A 20632-nucleotide genomic window follows, 5' to 3' on the forward strand; every position below is an offset into this window, starting at 1 on the left:
AAACAAAATAAGATTTCTTCCAACAACTGGTTCTCCGAACTGCTTAGAAAGTTAACCGGTTCTCCCAAAAAGGTGCGAACCGGCTGAATCCCACCACTGGTCCCCGATTTAACAATCATTTGCTTAGCGACCAAAGTTACAATGGCCCTGAAAAAAGTGACCTGATGACCATTTTTTCACACTTACGACCATTGCAGCATCCCCACAGTCACGTGATCAAAATTTGATTGCTTGGCAACTGGCATGTATTTATGATGGTTGCATTGTCCCAGGGTCACCTGATCCCGTTGTGACCATCTGACAAGCAAAGTCAGTGGGGAAGCCAGATTCATTTAACAACTATAATACTAAACCACTGCAGTGATTCACTTAACAACTGTAGCAAGAAAGGTCATAAAACGGGTCAAAACTCACTTAACGACTGTTTCGCTTCGCAAAAGTAATTTTGGGCTCAATTGTGGATGTAGGTCGAGGACTACCTGTACTCAGAAAACATAAGGAGAGATTTAACTTCCAAGCATCAGGATCACAGGCACAAAATGTTGTGTTGACTGCCCAGCACAAAGGACAAGCCCCTTAATTCGAGTACAGTTCTTGTGCAGACTGATAGGCAGAACTTGTTCAGCAGACACACAACTTCACCCACATGTACAATTGTTTGCTTCGGCACCCATCTTTGACCATTAAATTCTCGGCTTCCAAGGGGCAAAGGCAGCCAGTCCACTCCGTCCTTTAGCCCCTCTGGCTTCTTTCCACCATCCTGTCTTTTGGTATTGAAGCATATGCTGTTCTAAGGCAGCCCAGGAGCCTGCTCTTCCCATCTGCTGCAGCAGCCAAAAACCAGGGGAATCTGGCAAGGTCCCCCCGGTTGCCTCCAGCCACCTCTTGGCTTCCTCTTCTCTTTTCTAACCTTCCACGCCACCCAGCCACACATCTATCTTTCTTTCTTTTCTTTTTTTTTTTAGCGGACATGAATTTTTATTTTATTTTTCACATCTGAGCATTACAGAAATGAAATCATTACAAATGCCTCGTAAGGTTTTGCTCCAGATGAAAAGGGGAAAAACAAAGCAAAACAAACAAAAAAAAACAACAACAAAATCATAGGAAAGGGACCAAGCAAAACCAAAAGAAAAAATAGAAAAAGAAAACGACAGCTGGCAAACGTTTGAAGAGAATGGAAAGGTGGGTGAGGAAAGGGGTAAAAGAAAGAAGTGGGTGGGATTTAGAAAGACTCCTTTACCAGGACCTCTTGACATGTCTACTGCTTTTTTTTTTTTAAAGTATAGATCAGAAAGGAGGGGCAAAAAACAAAACGAAACAAAACAACAAAACAAACAATGGTATATAAAAAAGGAGGGAGCAAGTTTGGAGCAAGAAGAGTAGCACAAACCGACATCTATTTTATGGCAAATTCCTGATCCTTTGGCCACGCAAAAGCGAAAGTCAGTGGATTCCGTAGAAATTCTTCATAGAAAGGGAATGTCCGTGATTTTGTCTTGTCTTATGGCCCGTAATCAACATCCAATTATCAGGTTATAAGTTTCCTCACAGAGGAAAAAAAAAACCCATTGAAGGTGCTTTGTTTTCACAGTTTTTTTTAAACTCCCCCGATATAATACTGTCCGGAATTGGACGAATGCCCCCATAATACCTTTCCGGGAATATGTGCATTCCTTTACTGGAAAGGAGAAAAATAAAAATAAAAATAATGCAAGCAACCCCTCGGGATCCCTTCTCAGAACCCAGAAAGGCTGAGTGGCTCCTACTGCATGCTTGTCTTGAGGACAAATTCTGTGTGGTTCACAGGCAACGGGTGAGCTTCAGTGTTGAACACCCAGTCCTTGAGGGAGAGCACATCATCTTCAGAGAACAGAAGATAGAGATACCTAGAACCAGGAGAAGAACAAAGAAAAGCTTGCTGGGTGAAACTGTCAAGTGTAATTTGTTTATGGCCTATGTTAGGCTTGCTACACCTTGGCTGGTTTGGGATTAGACTAGGAATGGGGGAACGATGGCCGTTTTATGACTTGTGGACTTCAATGTCAGGTTTCGAGGTCGTCTCAAATAAATTGCATTTCAAACAAAGTCTTTGAAGAAGAACTTCCCTTTTATTAAGCACGACATTCTAACTCCGACTCCATCGCAGCCAACACTGACTTCCAGATCCAAAACCCTCCCTTTCCGTTCCCCACTCCCCTGCACTCATTGGCCACCTTCCAAGTCACTCTACCCCTAATCTACTGCTCCAGCTCAAAGAAATTTCCCCCCTCCCATCCCATCTCCTACGGGATATTTCTCCAGGGAAAATAAGAAGGTGAAAAGTCAAACGTCCCTTTCCAGACCTCTCCGCTTCTCCTTCTTATGTCAGCACTAGAGTAAATGCAGCTTGAAGTGCTGACATCCAACTTCATGGCTGGCTCAGGAATTCTGGGAGTTGAAGTCCACAAGTCATAAAACGCCCATTATTCCTCGCCCTTGGATTAGACATACACAGGGGAGGGCTTCAAAAATTTTAGCAATGGGTTCTCTGGCCGGTTGCTGGGTGGGCCTGGCCATGGTGGGTGTGGCCTAGTCAGCCTCCTGCACCATGGCGGGAGGACGTTTTTGCCCTCCCTGGGCTCCGGAGACTTTTCTCCAGCCTCCGGGAGGGTGAAAATGGCCTCCCCAGGCTCTGGAGACCCTTCCTGAACTTCCAGTAGGCCCGTTTTTTGCCCTCCCCAAGCTTCCGCACACGCCCCGCACTTACCTGCATCCAAAACAGGCTGCGTGGGGACTCCTGGGAGGGGCAGGGCAGGGTGGGCAGGGCCAGCCAGGACTGGGACTTGGGGGTTCTCTGAACTGCACAGAATCTTAGCTAGAGGTTCTCCCGAACCCCTGCAAACCCTCAGCAGCCCACCCCGGACATACAACAGAGTCTGGACCAGCAGTGTGCCAAATCTTCAAGGTGAACTGTTTAGTGTTCAAACAGCCGAAACAGGCTGTGTTTCAACCTCTGAATCCTTTCAAAATGGTTGAAATAGCCCATTTCAAATGGAGAACCACCGTCTGGCACCGCCCAAAACTGTCCTGTGCTGACACCAGAAACGAAATGACAAGGCTTTAAGGATTTGGTTGTAGAGAAGAGATGGGGTATGAGAAGAAGGGACCATTTGTTGCACAGGTAGTCCTCAATGTAGGACCAGTGGTGGGATTCAAATAATTTAACAACTGGTTCTCTGCCCTAATGACCAGCTGGATAGGCATGACCATGGTGGGCATGGCCAGGGTGTGTGACAGGCAGCACTTGGCTTCCTGCACCCCCCCCCCGGGCGCAGTAACAGGCCGCAGGGGGGGGATGCACCGCTGCCCCCGCGCCCCATTTTGGGCCTAGTAGACCTCCCTGCAACCTCCTGGGAGCGAAAATGGGCCACTGGGGGGCTGCACCGCACCCCCCGTGCTCCGTTTTGGGCCTAGGAGGCCTCCCTGCAGCTTCCTGTGAGCCAAAATAGGTCGCATGGGGACTCCTGGAAGGGGCAGGGTGGGATGGGGCGGGGCGGGGCGGGGTGGGGCGGAGCCAGCCAGCAATTTAACTACTGGTTCACCCGAGCCAGCCCGGACAAGCTGAATCCCACCACTGCTTAGGACCATTCATTGAACAACTTTTCAAAGTTATGATGGCATTGGAAAAAAAGGGACTCATTGTTGCACTTGCAACCCATCACAGTGTCCCAGCGGGCACATGATTAAAATTCAAGAGCTTGACAATTAGTTGTGTATTCATGATGGCTCCAGCATCCTGAAGTCACGTGATTATCAATTTTGACCACCTCAGCTGGCTTCCAACAAACAAAATTACATGGGGGAAAGCTGGATTTGCTTAGCGACGTGATTCACTTAACAACCATGGCAAAGAAGGCTGTAAAATTGGGCGTGACTCACTTAACAACCACCTTGCTTAACAAGGGAAAAATCCAGTCCCCGATGTGGTCATAAGTCAAGGACTACCTGTATTTTAAAAGAGAGCGTGATAAGTTACTAAACTTGTTTACACTTGTAAAGGAGGAATTAATTTCTTTATATATTTCTTTTTTTCTTTGCTACATCCTTATTTTTTTCTTTTCTTCTTTTCTGCACCATCTATTTTTCTTTTAAAGTTGCTATTAGTTTTTTTTTTTTTATTGTGGCAATTGTACATTTTACTTACATCACTATATAAAAAAAGAGAGAATTCTGAAGTCAGGCTAACTGTCTGAGCTGTGTTCCAGCAAAACCAGTGGTATTTTGGCTATTTGTCAGAACTTGGTCATGGGAATGCAACATTGCCACCACAATAAATGCATTTTCTTCTAAAGATGCCTTTACTGTGCTCTTCAGGGACCATGAATTCCCCCATGACTTGCTTCATGAAAAACATCCTCCTTCCTAAACGTCTTTTGATGGTCAAATATTGAAAATGCTCAGGACTTACTTTAACGTCTCTGCCAGAAAAAAGCTCTGCTGCATATTGTCATGGCTTGGGGTGGTTGAATACACATCGCGGATTCCAGAGAAACCAGCTTCTACTCGGCAAAATTTCTCCAGCGCCTGATTTGGAAAGCAAGGAAGAGAAGAAAGTCAACTCAGTTCCAAGAATGGCAACGCAGCGCTCCTTCATCATCATGGGTAGAAGGAGATGATGGCGGTGACCCTACATGGCTCAGGACCTGGATACCTTCGAGACTGACTTCTGCCACCAGTAGCCTCCCACCGGCCAATTCGCTCCCACAGAGAGGGACTCCTCAGGGTGCCATCGGTTATGCCGGCTGGCGACACCCAGGGGAAGGGCCTTCTCTGTGGGAGCTCCTGCCCTGTGGAACGAACTGCCCCCGGAAATACACAAGATCTCCGACCTCCGTGTGTTTCGCTGTGCCCTTAAGACCCTGCTGTTCCGCCAGGCAGGGCTATCTATGTAAATGATTTTTAAATTGGTGTTTTAAATTTTGGGTTTCAAATTCTGGCCGAAATTGTTTAATACTTTTAACTGTTTTAAACTGTTGTTGTATTTTGTGTTTTTAATTTGGCTGTACACCGCCCCGAGTCTTTCGGGAGGGGGACGGTATATATATTAAATTATAAATAAATAAATAAACTAGGTAGCAGCCGAGGTGAAGGTTTCTGTTGGCTTCTCCAGCAGCAGGAATCAATGGTGACTCTGCTTAGGTCTCATGTGCCCTCAGATCAGTGGTGGGTTGCCCCTGGTTTGCACCGGTTCTATAGAACCGGTAGTAAAACCGGTGGGAGGCTCCGCCCACTGACCCCGACGTCATCAAAACTTCTGCTTGCGCAGAAGAGCGCGCAGCCCCACTGAGAACTGGTAGTAAAGGTAAGTAGAACCCACCCCTGCCTCAGATGTCTACGGAAATTCTCAGTCATCCAGGCCATGGTTGTCCCAAAGGTGTTTTTTCAAAGGCAACTGGACTTTCCTCCCTCTTAATGTTAAGGTCTTAAAACATTAAGATTGAACAGCTCTTACTCAATAGAGGACATCACCTATCTCCTGTTTACAATATAGTTGTTGTGACCTGCCAGCGGCCTGCACGGATTGTGGCTGATCCCGACGACAAGGAGGCTGGTGTGGTGTCGCGCCAGCAGCCTGTGCAGCCAGTGCTCGAGTCGGACAGCGAGGAGGCTGAAGAGGATGTGGTGCCAGAGGCAGAGACTCAGCCAGGGCCTTCAGAACCTCCAGAGGGTCCTTCAAGTGAAGAGAATGAAGTGGAGGAGTCTCTTCTCAATGCTCGAGCACGCAGGGCTGCCAAAAGGCAGGAGTGGCTACTCAGGAGGAGGTCTCCTCGAGAGTAAGGCTTGGGGCTAATTGGCCACTCCCTTAGCCTATTTAAGTTCGCTCACAGATAGCACACGCTGCTGGAAAGAACGTTTAATTACTACGCAGAGCATTTTGAGTGAGTTTCTTGTTACATCGTGTTGCCCAGGGACTGGAGCAGGTTCTCCTGGCCTATTATCCCAGCCTAGCTTTACTTCCAAGGTCATTGGTTTCAGAAAGAGAAAAGAGAGCCTTCCTTCCATAAATTTCTCCACAACAATCCTTATTGTGAGATAGGATAGGCTGAAGTTGAGATCAGGCCATGTCACCCTGGGCACTTCGATGGCTAAAGGAAACTTCGTTTTGATTCCTTGCAAGGATGGGAGGGCAGGCATTTCTTGTCTTTTGCTGGGGAATCTTAGATAAGAATCTCAGATAAGATTTCAGAAATCTTTCTGAAAATTTTCTGCAACTGTGGGTCCTAAAATCCTCATTTTATGTTACAGGGAAGCCCATGAAGGATCATCTACTTGGGTGCTATTGAAACTAAGGTCCTTGTGCTAGAGAAGCTTTTAGTTCAGAGGTCTCCAACCTTGGCAATTTTATGACTTGTGGACTTCAACTCCCAGAGTTTGCAAAGCTGGCTGAGGAACTCTGGGAGTTGAAGTCCACAAGTCTTGAAGTTGCCAAGGTTGGAGACCCCTGTTTTAGTTAAACCCAGCAGGGCTTCTCTTAGAATCCATAAAGAGATCAGACATTGTGGCTGCCATGTGCCACAAACTGAAGGGTACCATTCAGGACTGCAGCATAAAAGATAGAATGCTCTGAGCCAGCAGTAGAAGTTTATTGATTTGATCTAAATTTGGGGCTGCCGGACTCCAAATGACTCTTCACCTTTTTTTGTGCTTCCCAAAACAGATGGTCATAAGGCCCAAGTAAATTACTAAAACATGGATGTTTGGGGCCAGATAAAGGCCAGTTAATGCCCTGGGTACTGCCTAACAACGGAGCCCACTCTGCAAAAGTGAGATTCTCACAACTTGAGATGGAAACAAATGTGATCTCTGACAACACCTTCAAACCAAACGTTTAGACGTTAGTCAAAGAGAACAGGCTGAGAACCCTTTTTCTGACTTACTTGGACAGCTTCCCAACCCCACTCTCTGTACTTGGGGTCATGTGTCAACCTCCACAAGTAGAAGTAGCTCTCTACAACCTCGGGGCGCAGGATATAATAACGATCGCTGAGTCGCGTGGCCATCGCTTCCGTTCCAGAATCAAAACGAAATGCTTCAGGGCCCAGGTTGGTATCTAGCCACAAAAACAACAACAAAACAACAACAAAAACAACAAAACAGAATGGTCAGAGGATGCTTTGATAGCTGCAGGGTCAGCTAAAATTTGGGGTGAATGTGTGAATTCACTAAACAAGTACACAGTATATCATGAACACTTTCATGGTGAAGTAGAAACATTTTTCAGGCCTCTTGCAAGTGAAAAAAAATGAATTGATCCTAAGCCTTAAATGCCTGCAAAATTTCCATTATAAGGACCTGACCTGGAGAAGCAAACACCATCACTATTCAAGCTAAACTGAAGGAAATAGACCGATCCTCAGTTTGGACATTAAAAGAGGAAAAAAATAACCAATCTAGATGTGATAGATTCTCCAGAAGGTCTGGGTTAGAGGCCGTCCCCAGAATCTATGAAGCCTTATCTGACCGTTCCCAAGGCAATGCAGTCAGTCTGGTGAGATTCTTGCCACATGGGTGACTAACAATAAAGCTTCTGCTTGAGACTATTCATGAGCGGCCCTGGTTGGTTTGCACCCAAGACTAGATCAAATGCCGTCCTTTTGTCAAGACTGACTATTGACACCTTTCAAGGTGTTTATTTATTTATTTATTATTATTTTTTATCAAAATATCAAATCAGTGCTTGAACCGTGTGGCACCTGAGTGTCATACATTCTAATACAAATAAAACTAATCAAGTTAATCATAATCCTTACATTCAATCCGCTTATATATTTCTATTAATAATGCATATTTATATTAATTTATAGTTTTTAATTATTCAATTATTCCGCATTTTCTCTTATTACTTGCATTTTATGATGTAAAAAGTATACACTAATATTCCCCCTTTTCTTGTTTCTATCACTTATTCTAGCTTTTGATCATATCGCCCTTTATTAAGAAACTTTTCCTTTCTTTCTTGTCTAACGTCTAATCATGTCACCTACTTAAAAAAAGAAAAAAGGAAAAGGAAGAAGAGAGTGAGAGAAAAGAAAAAATAACTCAGAACAACAATAGGAAAAAAAACCATCCATCTACCATCTCTTGACCGCTTCAATACTTTATTTGCTATGCTTTACAAGAAAAATAGGAAAGAAGAAAAGAAAGTCAAGGCAACAATATAAAAATAAAAATGAAATCATCTATCTATTGTCCCTTGCCCGCTTCAATAAACAATTGACACCTTTCAGCTGGAGGTACTTTCCAGCTCTGGCAGAACATGGAGACTAACAAATAATGGGTTATAACAACACAATGGTGCATTTGTGACTTCAGCTGGGCAACTGGAAGCAGATGGCCAACAGCAGGAGTTGAGGATGAGGTGAGGACTGGGAAGTGTGGCTTCACTAATGGAGGTTACCTGTGTACAATATTAACTGGTGAACAAGAGTGCGCAGAACCTTTTTTCAAAAACGGGGTTGGATTTTTAGATTTTTACCTGAGCGAATGTAAGATTCGTGACAAGTATGTGTTATTTTTCCAGCTAGATCCAAGTAATGCTGTTTCTCTTCTTCCAGGGCGTGTTCCGCTCCGAGGGCTATCATGCCCCCAGAAAAGCAAGCCAAGTGCCCCATTTTATGATCCAAGATGCCTCCTCGCCATTCGGCAATATAGGTTAGGCCACCAGGCGATTTTTTGACAAGGTGCTTTTCTATGGCCTAAATTTCACAGCATTTGGAAAAGAGAGAGAGAGAGTGAGTTATTTGTGTGGAACGAAGAAAAACGAAGGTTTATAAATAAAAGATACACTGGTAGAAGTGTCAAAAACTACGCATGCAAATAGTCCAATGGTTCACCCAATATACGAAAGGAGATGGCCATTATGGTTAGTCATCTAGTCTCTGCTTCAAAAAGCTTCGTAACACAACACCGGTACCATAAATTGTATCCAGAAACCAATCAGCGACCAATATAGGACGTGGAAGAATATAGTTCCAGTAGCAAGAACCAGTAAATACACAGGTGGCCTTATAGTGGACTAATTGCAGTTTTAAATTATTTATTTATTTATTTATTTATTTATTTATTTATTGGTTTGATTTATATGCCGCCCTTCTCTGGAGACTCAGGGCGGCATTAAGCAATAGCCTTCATACTTTTGTATATACCTGCTTAGTAGGGCTTTCGGCCCCCCCTAAGCGGTGTTCTTTTTTATACAAAGTCAGCTTATTGCCCCCACAATCCGGGTCCTCATTTTACCTATCTCGAAAGGATGGAAGGCTGAGTCAACCTTGAGCCTGGTAAGATTCGAACTTGCAGTAATTGCAGGCAGCTGGTGCTACTTAACAGTACTTAACAGCACTTTTAGTCTGCTGCGTCACCAAGGCTCTTACAGGTTAGTCTTCACTTAACAATCCACAACTGTGACTGGAAACTTTGTTATGTATGATGTCATATCATGTCATGCAATTGTGCCACTAAGCGACAACAGTTTCACCAGTCCTTGTTGCAATCACTAAGTGAGGCTGCATGATTGTTATGCGAAGCTCTTGTGTGATTATAATTTACTATTTCCTCCTGGTTTCCTCACTGACTTTGGTGGTCAAGAGCCAAGGAAGATTCCAAAGGGGATTGAAGCCACCCCTTGGAGGCAGTGACCATCTGTTGCTTAGAGTAGAGAAAAATGGGGTAACACAATAGCTGCATGTGAAGGATGTTTAATGTACAAGACAGAGCAACCTGGTTCAGAATTGATTATCAGTAGAATCAGCTTTAAATATACATATCAGTGGTGAAATCCAATTTTTTTTTACTACCGGTTCTGTGGATGTGGCTTGGTGGGCGTGGTATGGGAAGAATACCGCAAAATCCCCATTCCCTCCACACTCCTGGGGCCAGCCAGAGATGGTATTTGCTGGTTCTCTGAACTGCTCAAAATTTCTACTACTGGTTATCCAGAACCTGCTGGATTTCACCCCTGATATATATGTAATATGATTTTTCTTGAATCTTTTAAAAAAGCATAAACAAACATAAAAGCAAAAATATACTAATATAAACAAGGGAAAAAAAAGAAAGAGAAAGCAAAAAGTGCAAGGAAAGAAAACTTGAGAAAAAAATAGAAAAGGAAGAATAAAGAAGTGGCTTTCGATATTCTTCATAATGGTGGAAAGTACAATGATATTTCAACTTCTCCTGCCAAAGTTACTGGCTTCCAGGATTTTCAAGAGCTGTAGGCTTTTTTGTTACAGCTGGAGTCCAGCTCCACAATTTGCAGTGCAGATGTTCAATTCATCAGGCCAAAGTTAGGAGGAACGGCATTTATCCTTGCTGTCTTTTCTATTGATGTGAACCTGTTTACTTGTTGAGCCATTCATCTGTAATTTTATCGGATGAATCAACACTTAAGATGTCCGTGAACAAGAGATGACGCAGATTACATAATTGCCTCATTTACGTGATGAGATCATCCATCATGCATTGAAGCATCCCTTGCCCTTTCCTCTCATCCTGCAAATGTCCATGATTCAACCAAAACTGAACCACACGACCAGGCTAAAAAAAACATTGGAAATGCAGAACTCTTTCAGAGATAGGCAATATTACATCTTCTAGCCCCGAATACCATTCGCTTGGGCTTTTCTCCATTTTCAAAATAGACTGTTCAGAAAGTTATAGAACCACAGTACACCAGCACCACTCTCACTGCTTTTAAAACCTGTAGCTAGTTTGGGGAACACATTCAATCATCTTTTATGGCAATGAGGATAGGAACATAGGATCCACTGACTTGCCTATTGTCTTATCCAGCATGGCCATAAAGAAGAGTTTGGAACTGTTAAACCTTGGTTGGGCAATCTTTTGCTTTGCTGGGGCCACACTGAGTGAAGAGGAATTAATAATGTTAAAAATTTGCGATCTTGTGATTACTAGCTGTGCAGGACCATATAAAGTCCATGCCAAACAAGCTGAACACACCTTGTTTAATAGAATAGAATAGAATAGAATAGAATTCTTTATTGGCCAAGTGTGATTGGACACACAAGGAATTTGTCTTGGTGCATATGCTCTCGGTCTACATAAAAGAAAAGATACGTTCATCAAGAATCATAAGATACAACGCTTAATGATAATCATAGGGAAACAGTCCATATAAATCTTAAGGATACCAGCAACAAGATTACAGTCATACAGTCATAAGTTTAAGTTTAAGCTTTTAGTTTTGTTCAGCAGTGTATACAACTTCTCTAACTGAATTCAAAACATCCTGTGTAGAGCATCCTAGCAGAAGTTGGAACTCAAAATATCTCTGTGTTTTTCTTTTTCAGCCAAAAGCCTTTGTACAAAAATACTTTAAATGATTCGTGGACTTTGCCCATGAAATAGGATGTTTCACCAAGGAAAAATGTTTCTACTTCACCGTGAAAGTGAACTAAGTTTGAAACGGCTTTGATTCTGAATGACTGCAATGTGCCGTGTTTCCTGAAGCCAACGAGCCATTCTTAACATTAATAATGAAACAAACTCTTTAATATTTCACGTGTTGCGTAGTTTGCTAGTATCAATAAATAAATATAATACCGTGTTTCCCCCAAAATAAGACCCTGACTTACATTTTTTTGAACCCCGAAATAAGCGCTTGGCCTTATTTTTGGGGAGGTCTTATTATTTTGGGGCGTGTGGAGCAAGATGGGGTTCCTCTTGCCGTCTTACCTGATTTCCAGCTCTGCATTTAAATATTTTCGGGGAGGGCTTATTTTCGGGGGAGGCTTATTTTAGCGCATGCACTCAAAAGCCTGATTGGGCTTATTATCAGGGGATGTCTTATTTTCGGGGAACTGGCTAAGTATCTCGGCTGCTGTGTATATTTAGTTTGTTTCTTTGTTGTGTATATTTAGTTTGTTTCTTTATTGTTTTAATCGTTTTTATACTTTTGGAGCCGTTCAGAGTTATTGATTGAGATGGGTGGCTACAGAAATTGAATGAATAAACCAATCATGGTTAAAACTAACTACAGTTCAGGATTTGGACTCAATGATGAATGGGTGGCAGATAATGAAAACTGGAACCACAAGCTTTTAATTTTCTTCTGATGTCTCTGTAGAGATGGAAAACCTGGAATGAGAACCCCCTTTGGAAAACACCCGGTTTCTGAATCATGATGCCCAAACCCAACTTAATGTTAAAGGATGGCTGGATGGCCTAAGTCTGTCTGGTGATTCTGTGCAAAGGTAAGATCTGAATCTTGGCCATCCACTTCCATCCTCTATGGCCATGATGCAGGGGTGAAATGCTCCCGGTTTGGACTGGATCACCCGATCCGGTAGCGATGGCGGTGGGTGGTTCGGAGAACCGGTAGCAAAAATCCCTGCGGCCCCTCCACCCACCATGCTCAGCTGATTCACACAATCATCAGAAGCTTTTTTTTTTTTACTTTTAAAAGCATTTTTTTCTACAATCTCTTCCGTCGAAAAAATGCTTTTAAAAGATTTTTAAAAAAGCCTCTGATGATCGCACGGCTCAGCTGGAATCCGCAGAGAATTTTCAAAGCATTTTTTTCTGCAACCTCTTGGCCGAAGAGGTGGTAAAAAAAATGCTTTGAAAAGTCTCTGATGATCCCAGCTGAGTTGCCTGATCGCCAGAGGCTTTTCAAAGCATTCAAAAAATGCTTTGAAAAGTTAAAAAAAAAAAAAGTTGGCCATGCCCACCCACTCACATTACCCCCACCAAGCCACGCCCACAGAACCAGTAGTAACACATTTTATCTTTCACCCCTGCCGTGATGGCAAACCTATGGAATGTGTACCAGACGTGACATGCAGCACCCCCTCTAGTGGCACGCAAGCTGTCAGCCCAGTTTAGCTCCACTGTGCATGCGTGCATGCCTCCTGCCAGCCAGCTGATCTTCGGGTCTCTGCCGCACATGTGGGGGGGTCAAGGCATGTGTGGGGGACCGCGCACACATGCACGGGGGTAGGGTGCAAGCGGGGGGCGCGCATGTGCAAGGGGTCGAGGGCATGCAGAGGTACATCCGCATGCACGGGGCCAGGGCGCATGCAGGGGGCCGTGCTCGCATTGCATTTTGGGGGTTTGGTCTGGAAAAGTTTAGCCATCACCGCTCTATGGGGTTTCTCATAAAGTATTTGCTGTTGATCAAGCGCAAAGGGAATGAAGCTTCATTCTCCGCCTTACCTCCAGAGCTTTATCATACATGGTTTTTGCTTCGCTATCTTGCTTATTTGACATGAGCCAAGATTTGATCAGATATTCATAAAAACTGTCCCCAAGGCCACCAACAGAGACATGATCTACAGCGACGGGAAGAAGAAGACAACTTGTCATTAGAAAAGTCAAACAACTGCACTGAAAATGCTTTGGTTGACTAATGTTTTATACATTTTATTTTAACCAACTGGAGAACGTCCTCTCCAGTAAGAAACGTGCACAGGAACACAAACAATTTGGAAGCTAGCCTGCTTCTTTTGTATTTGTAATGCCTAAATTCCTTCAAAGGGGTCAAGGGAAGAGAGGGATAGCAAAACAACAACCCCGCCCCCAGATTATTAGCCCATCATCCAGTGACAACTGCCTCTCTCTGGTGTCTTCTCAAAGGAGTCAAGATTAAATAATTTTGCTCTATCTTTGCCTAGCAACTGCACTTGAGCAGAGTAAAGAAGCAAATGACCAATTAAGATCTGGACCCAGATCTTCTACTACAAGGTACTGTCACTGTGGGAGTAATAAAGTTTGGCACTGAAAATATATCTATAAAGTACCATAATACCCTTCATTCTGCAGTTTGAAGAGTCTTTGATTCCTTTGGGTTCTTAAAAATCACCTTAAGGGCTAGAAACTTGGTTTATAGATAAACGAAGAAACGAAGTTGTTCAGGAAGCTGGGCTTTGTTCCCAATACATTTTGTGCTCCCCTTTGAACAGAAATCAATATATAGCCTTATCCATTATTGTCTTTCTCTATCAGCCCCCACTTCCTTGTGAAGGGAAGGCAAAGAGAACCTTAGAGTCAAGTGTCAAAACAGCACAAAAGACTCCTGGACAGGATAGCATTGCAAGTTCATGAGATTTGCAAGCCAAAAAAAAAAAAAAATCTCAGCCACGCCGTGTAGATTGAACTCGCAGCATCTGGAGAGTTCATCGGCATTTTGTTAAGTGTGATTCGATGCCTGGAATGAATATTAGAGACATTTGAAGGAGCAGGTTGAAGGAGGAGAGGAAGAGAAAACACCGTGGTGCCAGGCGTGAAGATGTCTCCAGAATACTGAGGGGCTTTTTTCCATGGCTACCTCTTCAGACTGCCCTGCTGCAGAACCTGTTAGGGGAAATCTGCCTGGGGGCAAAAACTGGATCAAATTTATAATGGGAATAGCATGCTGGAGGGGGGGGATTTTATTTCTACATCTCAGCATCAATGCTCCAGGGTATCCAAGGACATGCGAGTCATCCCCTCCTCCCAGAAAAACTCCCCCCCTCCTCCCAGAAAAAACAAGTGAAGAGAGAGCAAGAGAAAGAATAAGCACCAGTGAAATTTATTTTCTATGCCACCTAACCAGGGGTGGGCTACTGGGAGTTCACAGGGACCGCCTACTACCACAAGCAGCCTCCCACCGGCCAGTACGCTCTCATAGAGAGAGGCTCCTCCGGGTGCCCTCAGCTAAACAATGTCGACCGGCGGCCCCCAGGGGGAGGGCCTTCTCTGTGGGGGCACCCACTATCTGGAACGAGCTCCCCCCAGAGATATGGAGGATCCCGGATCTGCGCACTTTCCGCCGTGCTCTTAAGACTCTCCTATTCCAGCAAGTCGGCCTGGCCTAATTTTGTCCCATTTTAAAATTCTTTTAAATCGAAATTTTAATCTGTTTTAAATTATTGGAATTTTTAATTGTCTCAGGCTAAATTATTTAATCTGGTTTTAATTATGTTTTTAACTTTTGTATCTATGTATTTTATTTTGTGCTTGTTCACTGCCCTGAGTCCTTCAGGAGTAGGGCGGTATATAAATCTAAGAAAAACAAACAAACAAACAAACAAACAGGGGTTCGGGAGAACCTCTAGCTAAGATTCTGTGCAGTTTGTAGAACCCCCAAATCCCAACTCCTGGCTGGCCCTGCCCACCTCTCCTCTCCCCTCCAAGGAGTCCCCACACTGCCCGTTTTGGATGCAGGTAAGTGCAGGGCGAGAGCGGAGGCTCGGGGAGGGTGAAAAACAGGCCTACTGGAAGTTTGGGAAGGCCAGAAATGGGCCCAGAGTGCCTCTGGAGCCTGGAGAGGCCATTTTCGCCTGCCCGGAGGCTTGAGGAAAGCCTCCGGAGCCCGGGGAGGAAAAAAATGCCCCCCCCACCATGGTGCAGGAGGCCGACTAGGCCACGCCCACCAAGCAACCAGATAGAGAAACCCTTGCTAAAATTTTTGAAGCCCACCTCTGCACCCAACCTAGGATGCAAATGTATATACCAGGGGTGAAATGCTCCCGGTTCGGACCGGCTCGGGCGAGTAGGTAGCGATGGCGGCGGGCAGTTCGGAGAACCGGTAGCAAAAATCCCTGCCCCCATCCCCCATGCCCAGCTGAGCCGTGCGATCATCAGAGGCTTTTTTTCTTTTAAATGCCTCTGACGATCCAAGATTTGACGATCCCAGCTGAGTTGCCTGATCGGCAGAGGGTTTTTTAAAAACCCTCTGATGATCAGGCAACTCAGCTGGGACCGTCAGAGCCTTTTGAAAGCATTTTTTTACATGGTTTTACATGTAAAAAATGGTTTTAAAAGTAAAAAAATAATTGGCCATGCCCACCCAGTCACATTACCCCCCCACCAAGCCACGCCCACAGAACCGGTAGTAACAAATTTTAGATTTCATCACTGGTGTATACCCCCTCATCTACTGTTGCCCTGTGGAATTTCCACCTGAAACAGAGCTTAATTTACAGCATGTTTTCAGATTAGCGGGCTTCTTTGTGATTGATTTGTGTGAGCCTGTAATGCAGGGTTTCTCAATCTTGGCAGCTTTTAAAATGTGTGGACTGGGGAATTCTGGGAGTTGAAGTCCGCAAGCGTTAAAGTCACCAAGGTTGGGAAATCTTGTATAATGGTATAGGAAAACTGACAAAAGCCTGACTGGATTGCATATTGCAATACAGTGGTACCTTGGTAGTCAAATTCCTTTGAAACTCATCGAGTTTGGTACTCGACGCATTTTGACATGAATATTTTGTCCTGGTACTCATTGTTTGTTTGGTACATCATTTGTTTGGTACTCAATGCCCAAGCTAAAATTTGTCAGTGTCGGCTGCTTTATGACTCACTACATTATTCCTTATGGGGAGAAAATGTTTGGTGCTCATTGTGCTTCGTGGAATCAATTAAGGATGAATACCGAAGTGTCTCTATAGCAGGTCTTCAAACTTGGCAGCTTTAAGACTTGTGGACTTCAACGTCCAGCAAAGCTGGCTGGAGAATTCTGGGCATTGAAGTCCATATAGTATATTTTAGGATGGCTTGAGAGAAAGCTTAGGGCGAACCTGGATATGCCCAGTCCTATGGCCAAGGGCCCATTTTCCCTGTAGTTTCTCTTAATACACAAGTACATCTGTCTACTCCAATTTGGTTATCTCAGGCAGGGGAATTACTAAGCAAGTTATTTGGAGCAATTGGAAAAGTACTCTTATTCTGGGCATTAACAATTGAATTCAAAGCATGTGTAATTTATTCACTTTTGCAAATACTCTTCCCCCCCCAATTATCAAAAATGGTGCCATATGTTTCTCTTTGGCAGAGATTCATGATGTTTTGCGAGAAAAAGAGAATATTTTTCCCCCTCTGAATTTGACATTTCCTTACATTGTTTAATTGTTGATATACAACGGGCATGCCTAGATGGTTCATAATTTCCCCCTTCATTTGGGTTTTGGCTCATTACGGCTTTTTGTTTTTCCTTTGCATTTGTCTACCATTTGCTTCTTTATTTTGTTTTTGTAGTTCCCTTTTTTGCATTTTGGTGTATTTTTTTTTAAACAATTTGTAATAAAATAAATGTTAACAAATAAATAATAAATATCCTGTCTCCCTTAAATCTTCTTTCCTCCAGACTGAACCTGCCAAAGTTCTTTCAGTCTGTCCTCATAGGATACGTCCTTGTGTTCCTCTTCCATCTTTGTTCTCCTCTGAATTCTGATAAGCTTGAATTCTCTCAAGATCTTGGCTGAAAACTCTATGCAAAGGCTATTCATGACCTCTATATTATTTCAAGTGTCAGAGGAAGCACATTTTTTTCAATCTTTAATCTCGCAGAATTTCCAGAAGTCTCGTTGGATGGCAAACAAGCTGAACCTCCCCCCATCTTTTAGAATAGAATAGAAAAACAGAGTTGGAAGGGACCTTGGAGGTCTTCTAGTCCAACCCCCTGCTCAGGCAGGAAACCCTATACCTCTTCAGACAAATGGTTATCCAACATCTTCTTAAAAACTTCCAGTGTTGGAGCATTCACAACTTCTGGAGGCAAGCTGTTCCACTGATTAATTGTTCCAACTGTCAGGAAATTTCTCCTTTGTTCTAAGTTGCTTCTCTCCTTGATGAGTTTCCACCCATTGCTTCTTGTCCTGCCTTCAGGTGCTTTGGAGAATAGCTTGACTCCCTCTTCTTTAGGGCAGCCCCTCAAATATTGGAAGACTGCTATCATGGTCCTTTGGTCCCTGGTCCTTTTCTTCACTAGGCTAGCCATGCCCAATTCCTGCAACCGTTCTTCATATGTTTTAGCTTCCAGTCCAGTGGTGGGTTGCCCCCAGTTCGCACCGGTTCTATAGAACCGGTAGTAAAACCGACAGGAGGCTCCGCCCGCTGACCCTGACATCATCAAAATGCTTCTGCGCATGCGTGTGGCCCCATTGCAAACCGGTAGTAAAGATAAGTAGAACCCACCCCTGCTCCAGTCCCCTAATCATCCTTGTTGCTTTTCTCTGCACTCTTTCTAGAGTCTAAACATCTTTTTCACATCGTGGTGGTGACCAAAACCGGATGCAGTATTCCAAGTGCGGCCTTACCAAGGCATTATAAAGTGGTATTAACACTTCACGAGATCTTGATTCTATTTCTCTGTTTATGCAGCCCAGAACTGTGTTGGCTTTTTTGGCAGCTGCAGCACACGGTTGGCTGATATCTAAATGATTGTCCACTAGGACTCGAAGATCCCTCTCACAATTACTACTATTGAGTAAAGTATCACATATACTGTACCTGTGCATTTTGTTTTTCTTGCCTAAACATAGAACCTTACTTTTTTCACCACCGAATTAAATTTTGTTAGATAGCGACCTAAAAGCATATGCATCTCCTTATGCTCTATCGCAGTGTTTCTCAATCATGGCAGCTTGAAGATGGATGGACTTCAACTCCCAGAATTCCCCAGCCAGCCATGGAATGCTGGCTGGGGAATTCTGGGAGTTGAAGTCCATCCACCTTCAAGCTGCCATAGTTAGAAACACTGCTCTATTGTTTTCCTTTGGTGGTTTCAAGACCTGTGCTAGGTCTTGAGCTCCAGCTGTTATTTTCTTTTTTCAAAACTACATTCTGCTTCACTTTTAGAAAAGCGCTCCTATACGAATCTTCCTTTTCCATCCCCACCAGTTTGGTTACTGCGTGATCGGGCGTCTCAATTGTTATCCTTCCAAGTTCCTTTTGCCTTCTCCTCTATAGGATTTCTAATCCGTGCTTGCAACTGCAGTAGCGAATTGCTTCCCCCCCACAAAAAAAGGGAGGAATATCTCTCTCTCCTAATGGGGAGATGGCTATTGTAGATGCGTTGACTGTCTTCAAAGAAAAACCTGAAAGTCCAGTTGCCGCTTGAAAAAAAGCATCTTTGGGACATCGATGTGTTGAAATTCGCCTACCCTCCTGGTTGGTCTTTTGTGGTCTTGTGCAAAGGTGGGATTCACTTACCTTCCCTACCAGTTCGCCACATGTGTGCATGCGTTCAGGCTTCCGTGCATGTTCTTTGTTCGCGTGCGTGCCATCCGTGAATGCGCCCGGCCTCGAAAACGTGACTAAATAGGACGACATTACATCCGGGCAGGTGGGCGGAGCCTCGCGCAGTTGCTACCAGTTTCCCCGAACCTGACAGAACCGGCTGAATCCCACCTCTGGTCTTGTGTATTAAGAGACACTTGGCAAAACAAGACAGCAGAGATGGCTGCCTCACACCTGTTCAAAGGGCTTGGTTTGAGAGGATGGTTTGCGTAAGGAGTGTCTCAATTAGCATTGAGGAAGGATAGAATTTGGTGGCAAATCTTTCCCTTATTCAGGAGTCACACTAAGAAGTCTGACATGTATTAATAAACATCACTTTGGCTCAGCCAAGAGAGTCTGAATACTCACGCTGGACCCAGTTCCCTGTGACTGGACTGAGGAAGTTTGGATAAAGCCCTTGAGGTTTCTCGATTCTATTCAGGACTTTGCGAATGTTCATCACCTACAAGGAGATATATAAAAAAAAAATAATGTAAAAAAAATACTCCAGCTATTATGAACTCTTTGCTATTTATAATAAATTGATTTTATTAATAATGAAGCCACCCACCAAATATAGGGAGTCCTCAACTTTTCATTTAGTGATTATTCAAAGTTACAAAGGCCCTGAAAAAAGTGACTTATGACCAGGGGTGGGCTTCAAAAATTTTAGCAAGGGGTTCTCTGCTCAGTTGCTGGGTAGGCGTGGCCATGGTGGGCGTGGTCTAGTTGACCTCCTGCACCACGGCGGGCAGGGGGGATATTTGTCCTCCCTGGGCTCCGGAGGTTTTCCATGAGTCTCTGGGAGGGCAAAAACAGCCTCACCAGGCTCCGGAGGCCCTCTGGGCCTGATTCTGGCCTTCCCAAACTTCTAGTAGGCCTGTTTTTCAGCCTCCCCTAGTCTCCGCACGCGCCCTGCACTTACCTGCATCCAAAACGGGCCCTGTGGGGACTCCTGGGAGGGGAGGGGTGGGCAGGAGTGGGATTTGGGAGTTCTCCAAACTGTGTAGAATCTTAGCTAGAGGTTCTCCCGAACTCCTGCGAATTCCTAGCAGCCCACCCCTGGTTATATGTACGGGGCTAATTATGGAGAGATTTCAGGCTGATAAAAGGAAAGGCTTTTAATGCAATACGAATAACCCTTGACTTACAACCACAATTGATTGCCAATTTCTGTTGCTAAGTGAGACATTTGTTCAGTCAGTTGTGCCCCATTTTACAGCCTTTCTTGCCATAGCTGTTAAGTGAATCACCAAAGTTGTCAAGTTAGTAACGTGATTGTTAAGTGAATCTGGCTTCCCCATTGACTTTGCTTGTCAGAAGGTTCCAGAAGGGGATGACATGATCCCAGGACCGGCATAAAAATGAAACAGTTGCTAAGCATCTGGATTTTGATCAGGTGACCATGGGGAATGCAGCGATGGTCATAAGTGTGAAAAACAGTCACTATTTCAAAAAAGTGAAATAGAGCCTTGGTAGTACAGTGGTCTAAAGCACCCTGTTATTAAGACCAGCTGCCTGCAATTACTGCAGGTTCGAATCTCGCCAGGCTCAAGGTTGACTCAGCCTTCCATCCTTTCTAAGGTAGGTAAATTGAGGA

The 20632-nt window shown here is 44.1% G+C and overlaps 1 protein-coding gene across 2 annotated transcripts in view; it reads right to left on the bottom strand.

Moving 5' to 3' along the window:
* Nucleotides 1-987: 987 nt before the first annotated feature.
* The window catches only part of MAN1C1 (mannosidase alpha class 1C member 1), a 118245-nt gene continuing 98600 nt past the window's right edge, over nucleotides 988-20632 (bottom strand). For both annotated transcript variants that reach the window (XM_070949926.1, XM_070949925.1), the window contains exons 6-11: nucleotides 19402-19495; nucleotides 13213-13328; nucleotides 8519-8738; nucleotides 6921-7093; nucleotides 4451-4566; nucleotides 988-1889 (exon numbers count right to left, since the gene is read on the bottom strand). In XM_070949926.1, the coding sequence (XP_070806027.1) occupies nucleotides 1766-1889; nucleotides 4451-4566; nucleotides 6921-7093; nucleotides 8519-8738; nucleotides 13213-13328; nucleotides 19402-19495 (843 nt within the window). In that variant the 3' untranslated portion in view covers nucleotides 988-1765. The remainder of the gene's footprint in view (nucleotides 1890-4450; nucleotides 4567-6920; nucleotides 7094-8518; nucleotides 8739-13212; nucleotides 13329-19401; nucleotides 19496-20632) is intronic.

The sequence above is a fragment of the Pituophis catenifer genome, unplaced genomic scaffold, assembly GCF_029215685.1.
Source record: "Pituophis catenifer annectens isolate HBS135680 unplaced genomic scaffold, rPitCat1.0.hap2 SCAF_9, whole genome shotgun sequence".
In the NCBI taxonomy this organism is placed as follows: Eukaryota; Metazoa; Chordata; class Lepidosauria; order Squamata; family Colubridae; genus Pituophis; species Pituophis catenifer.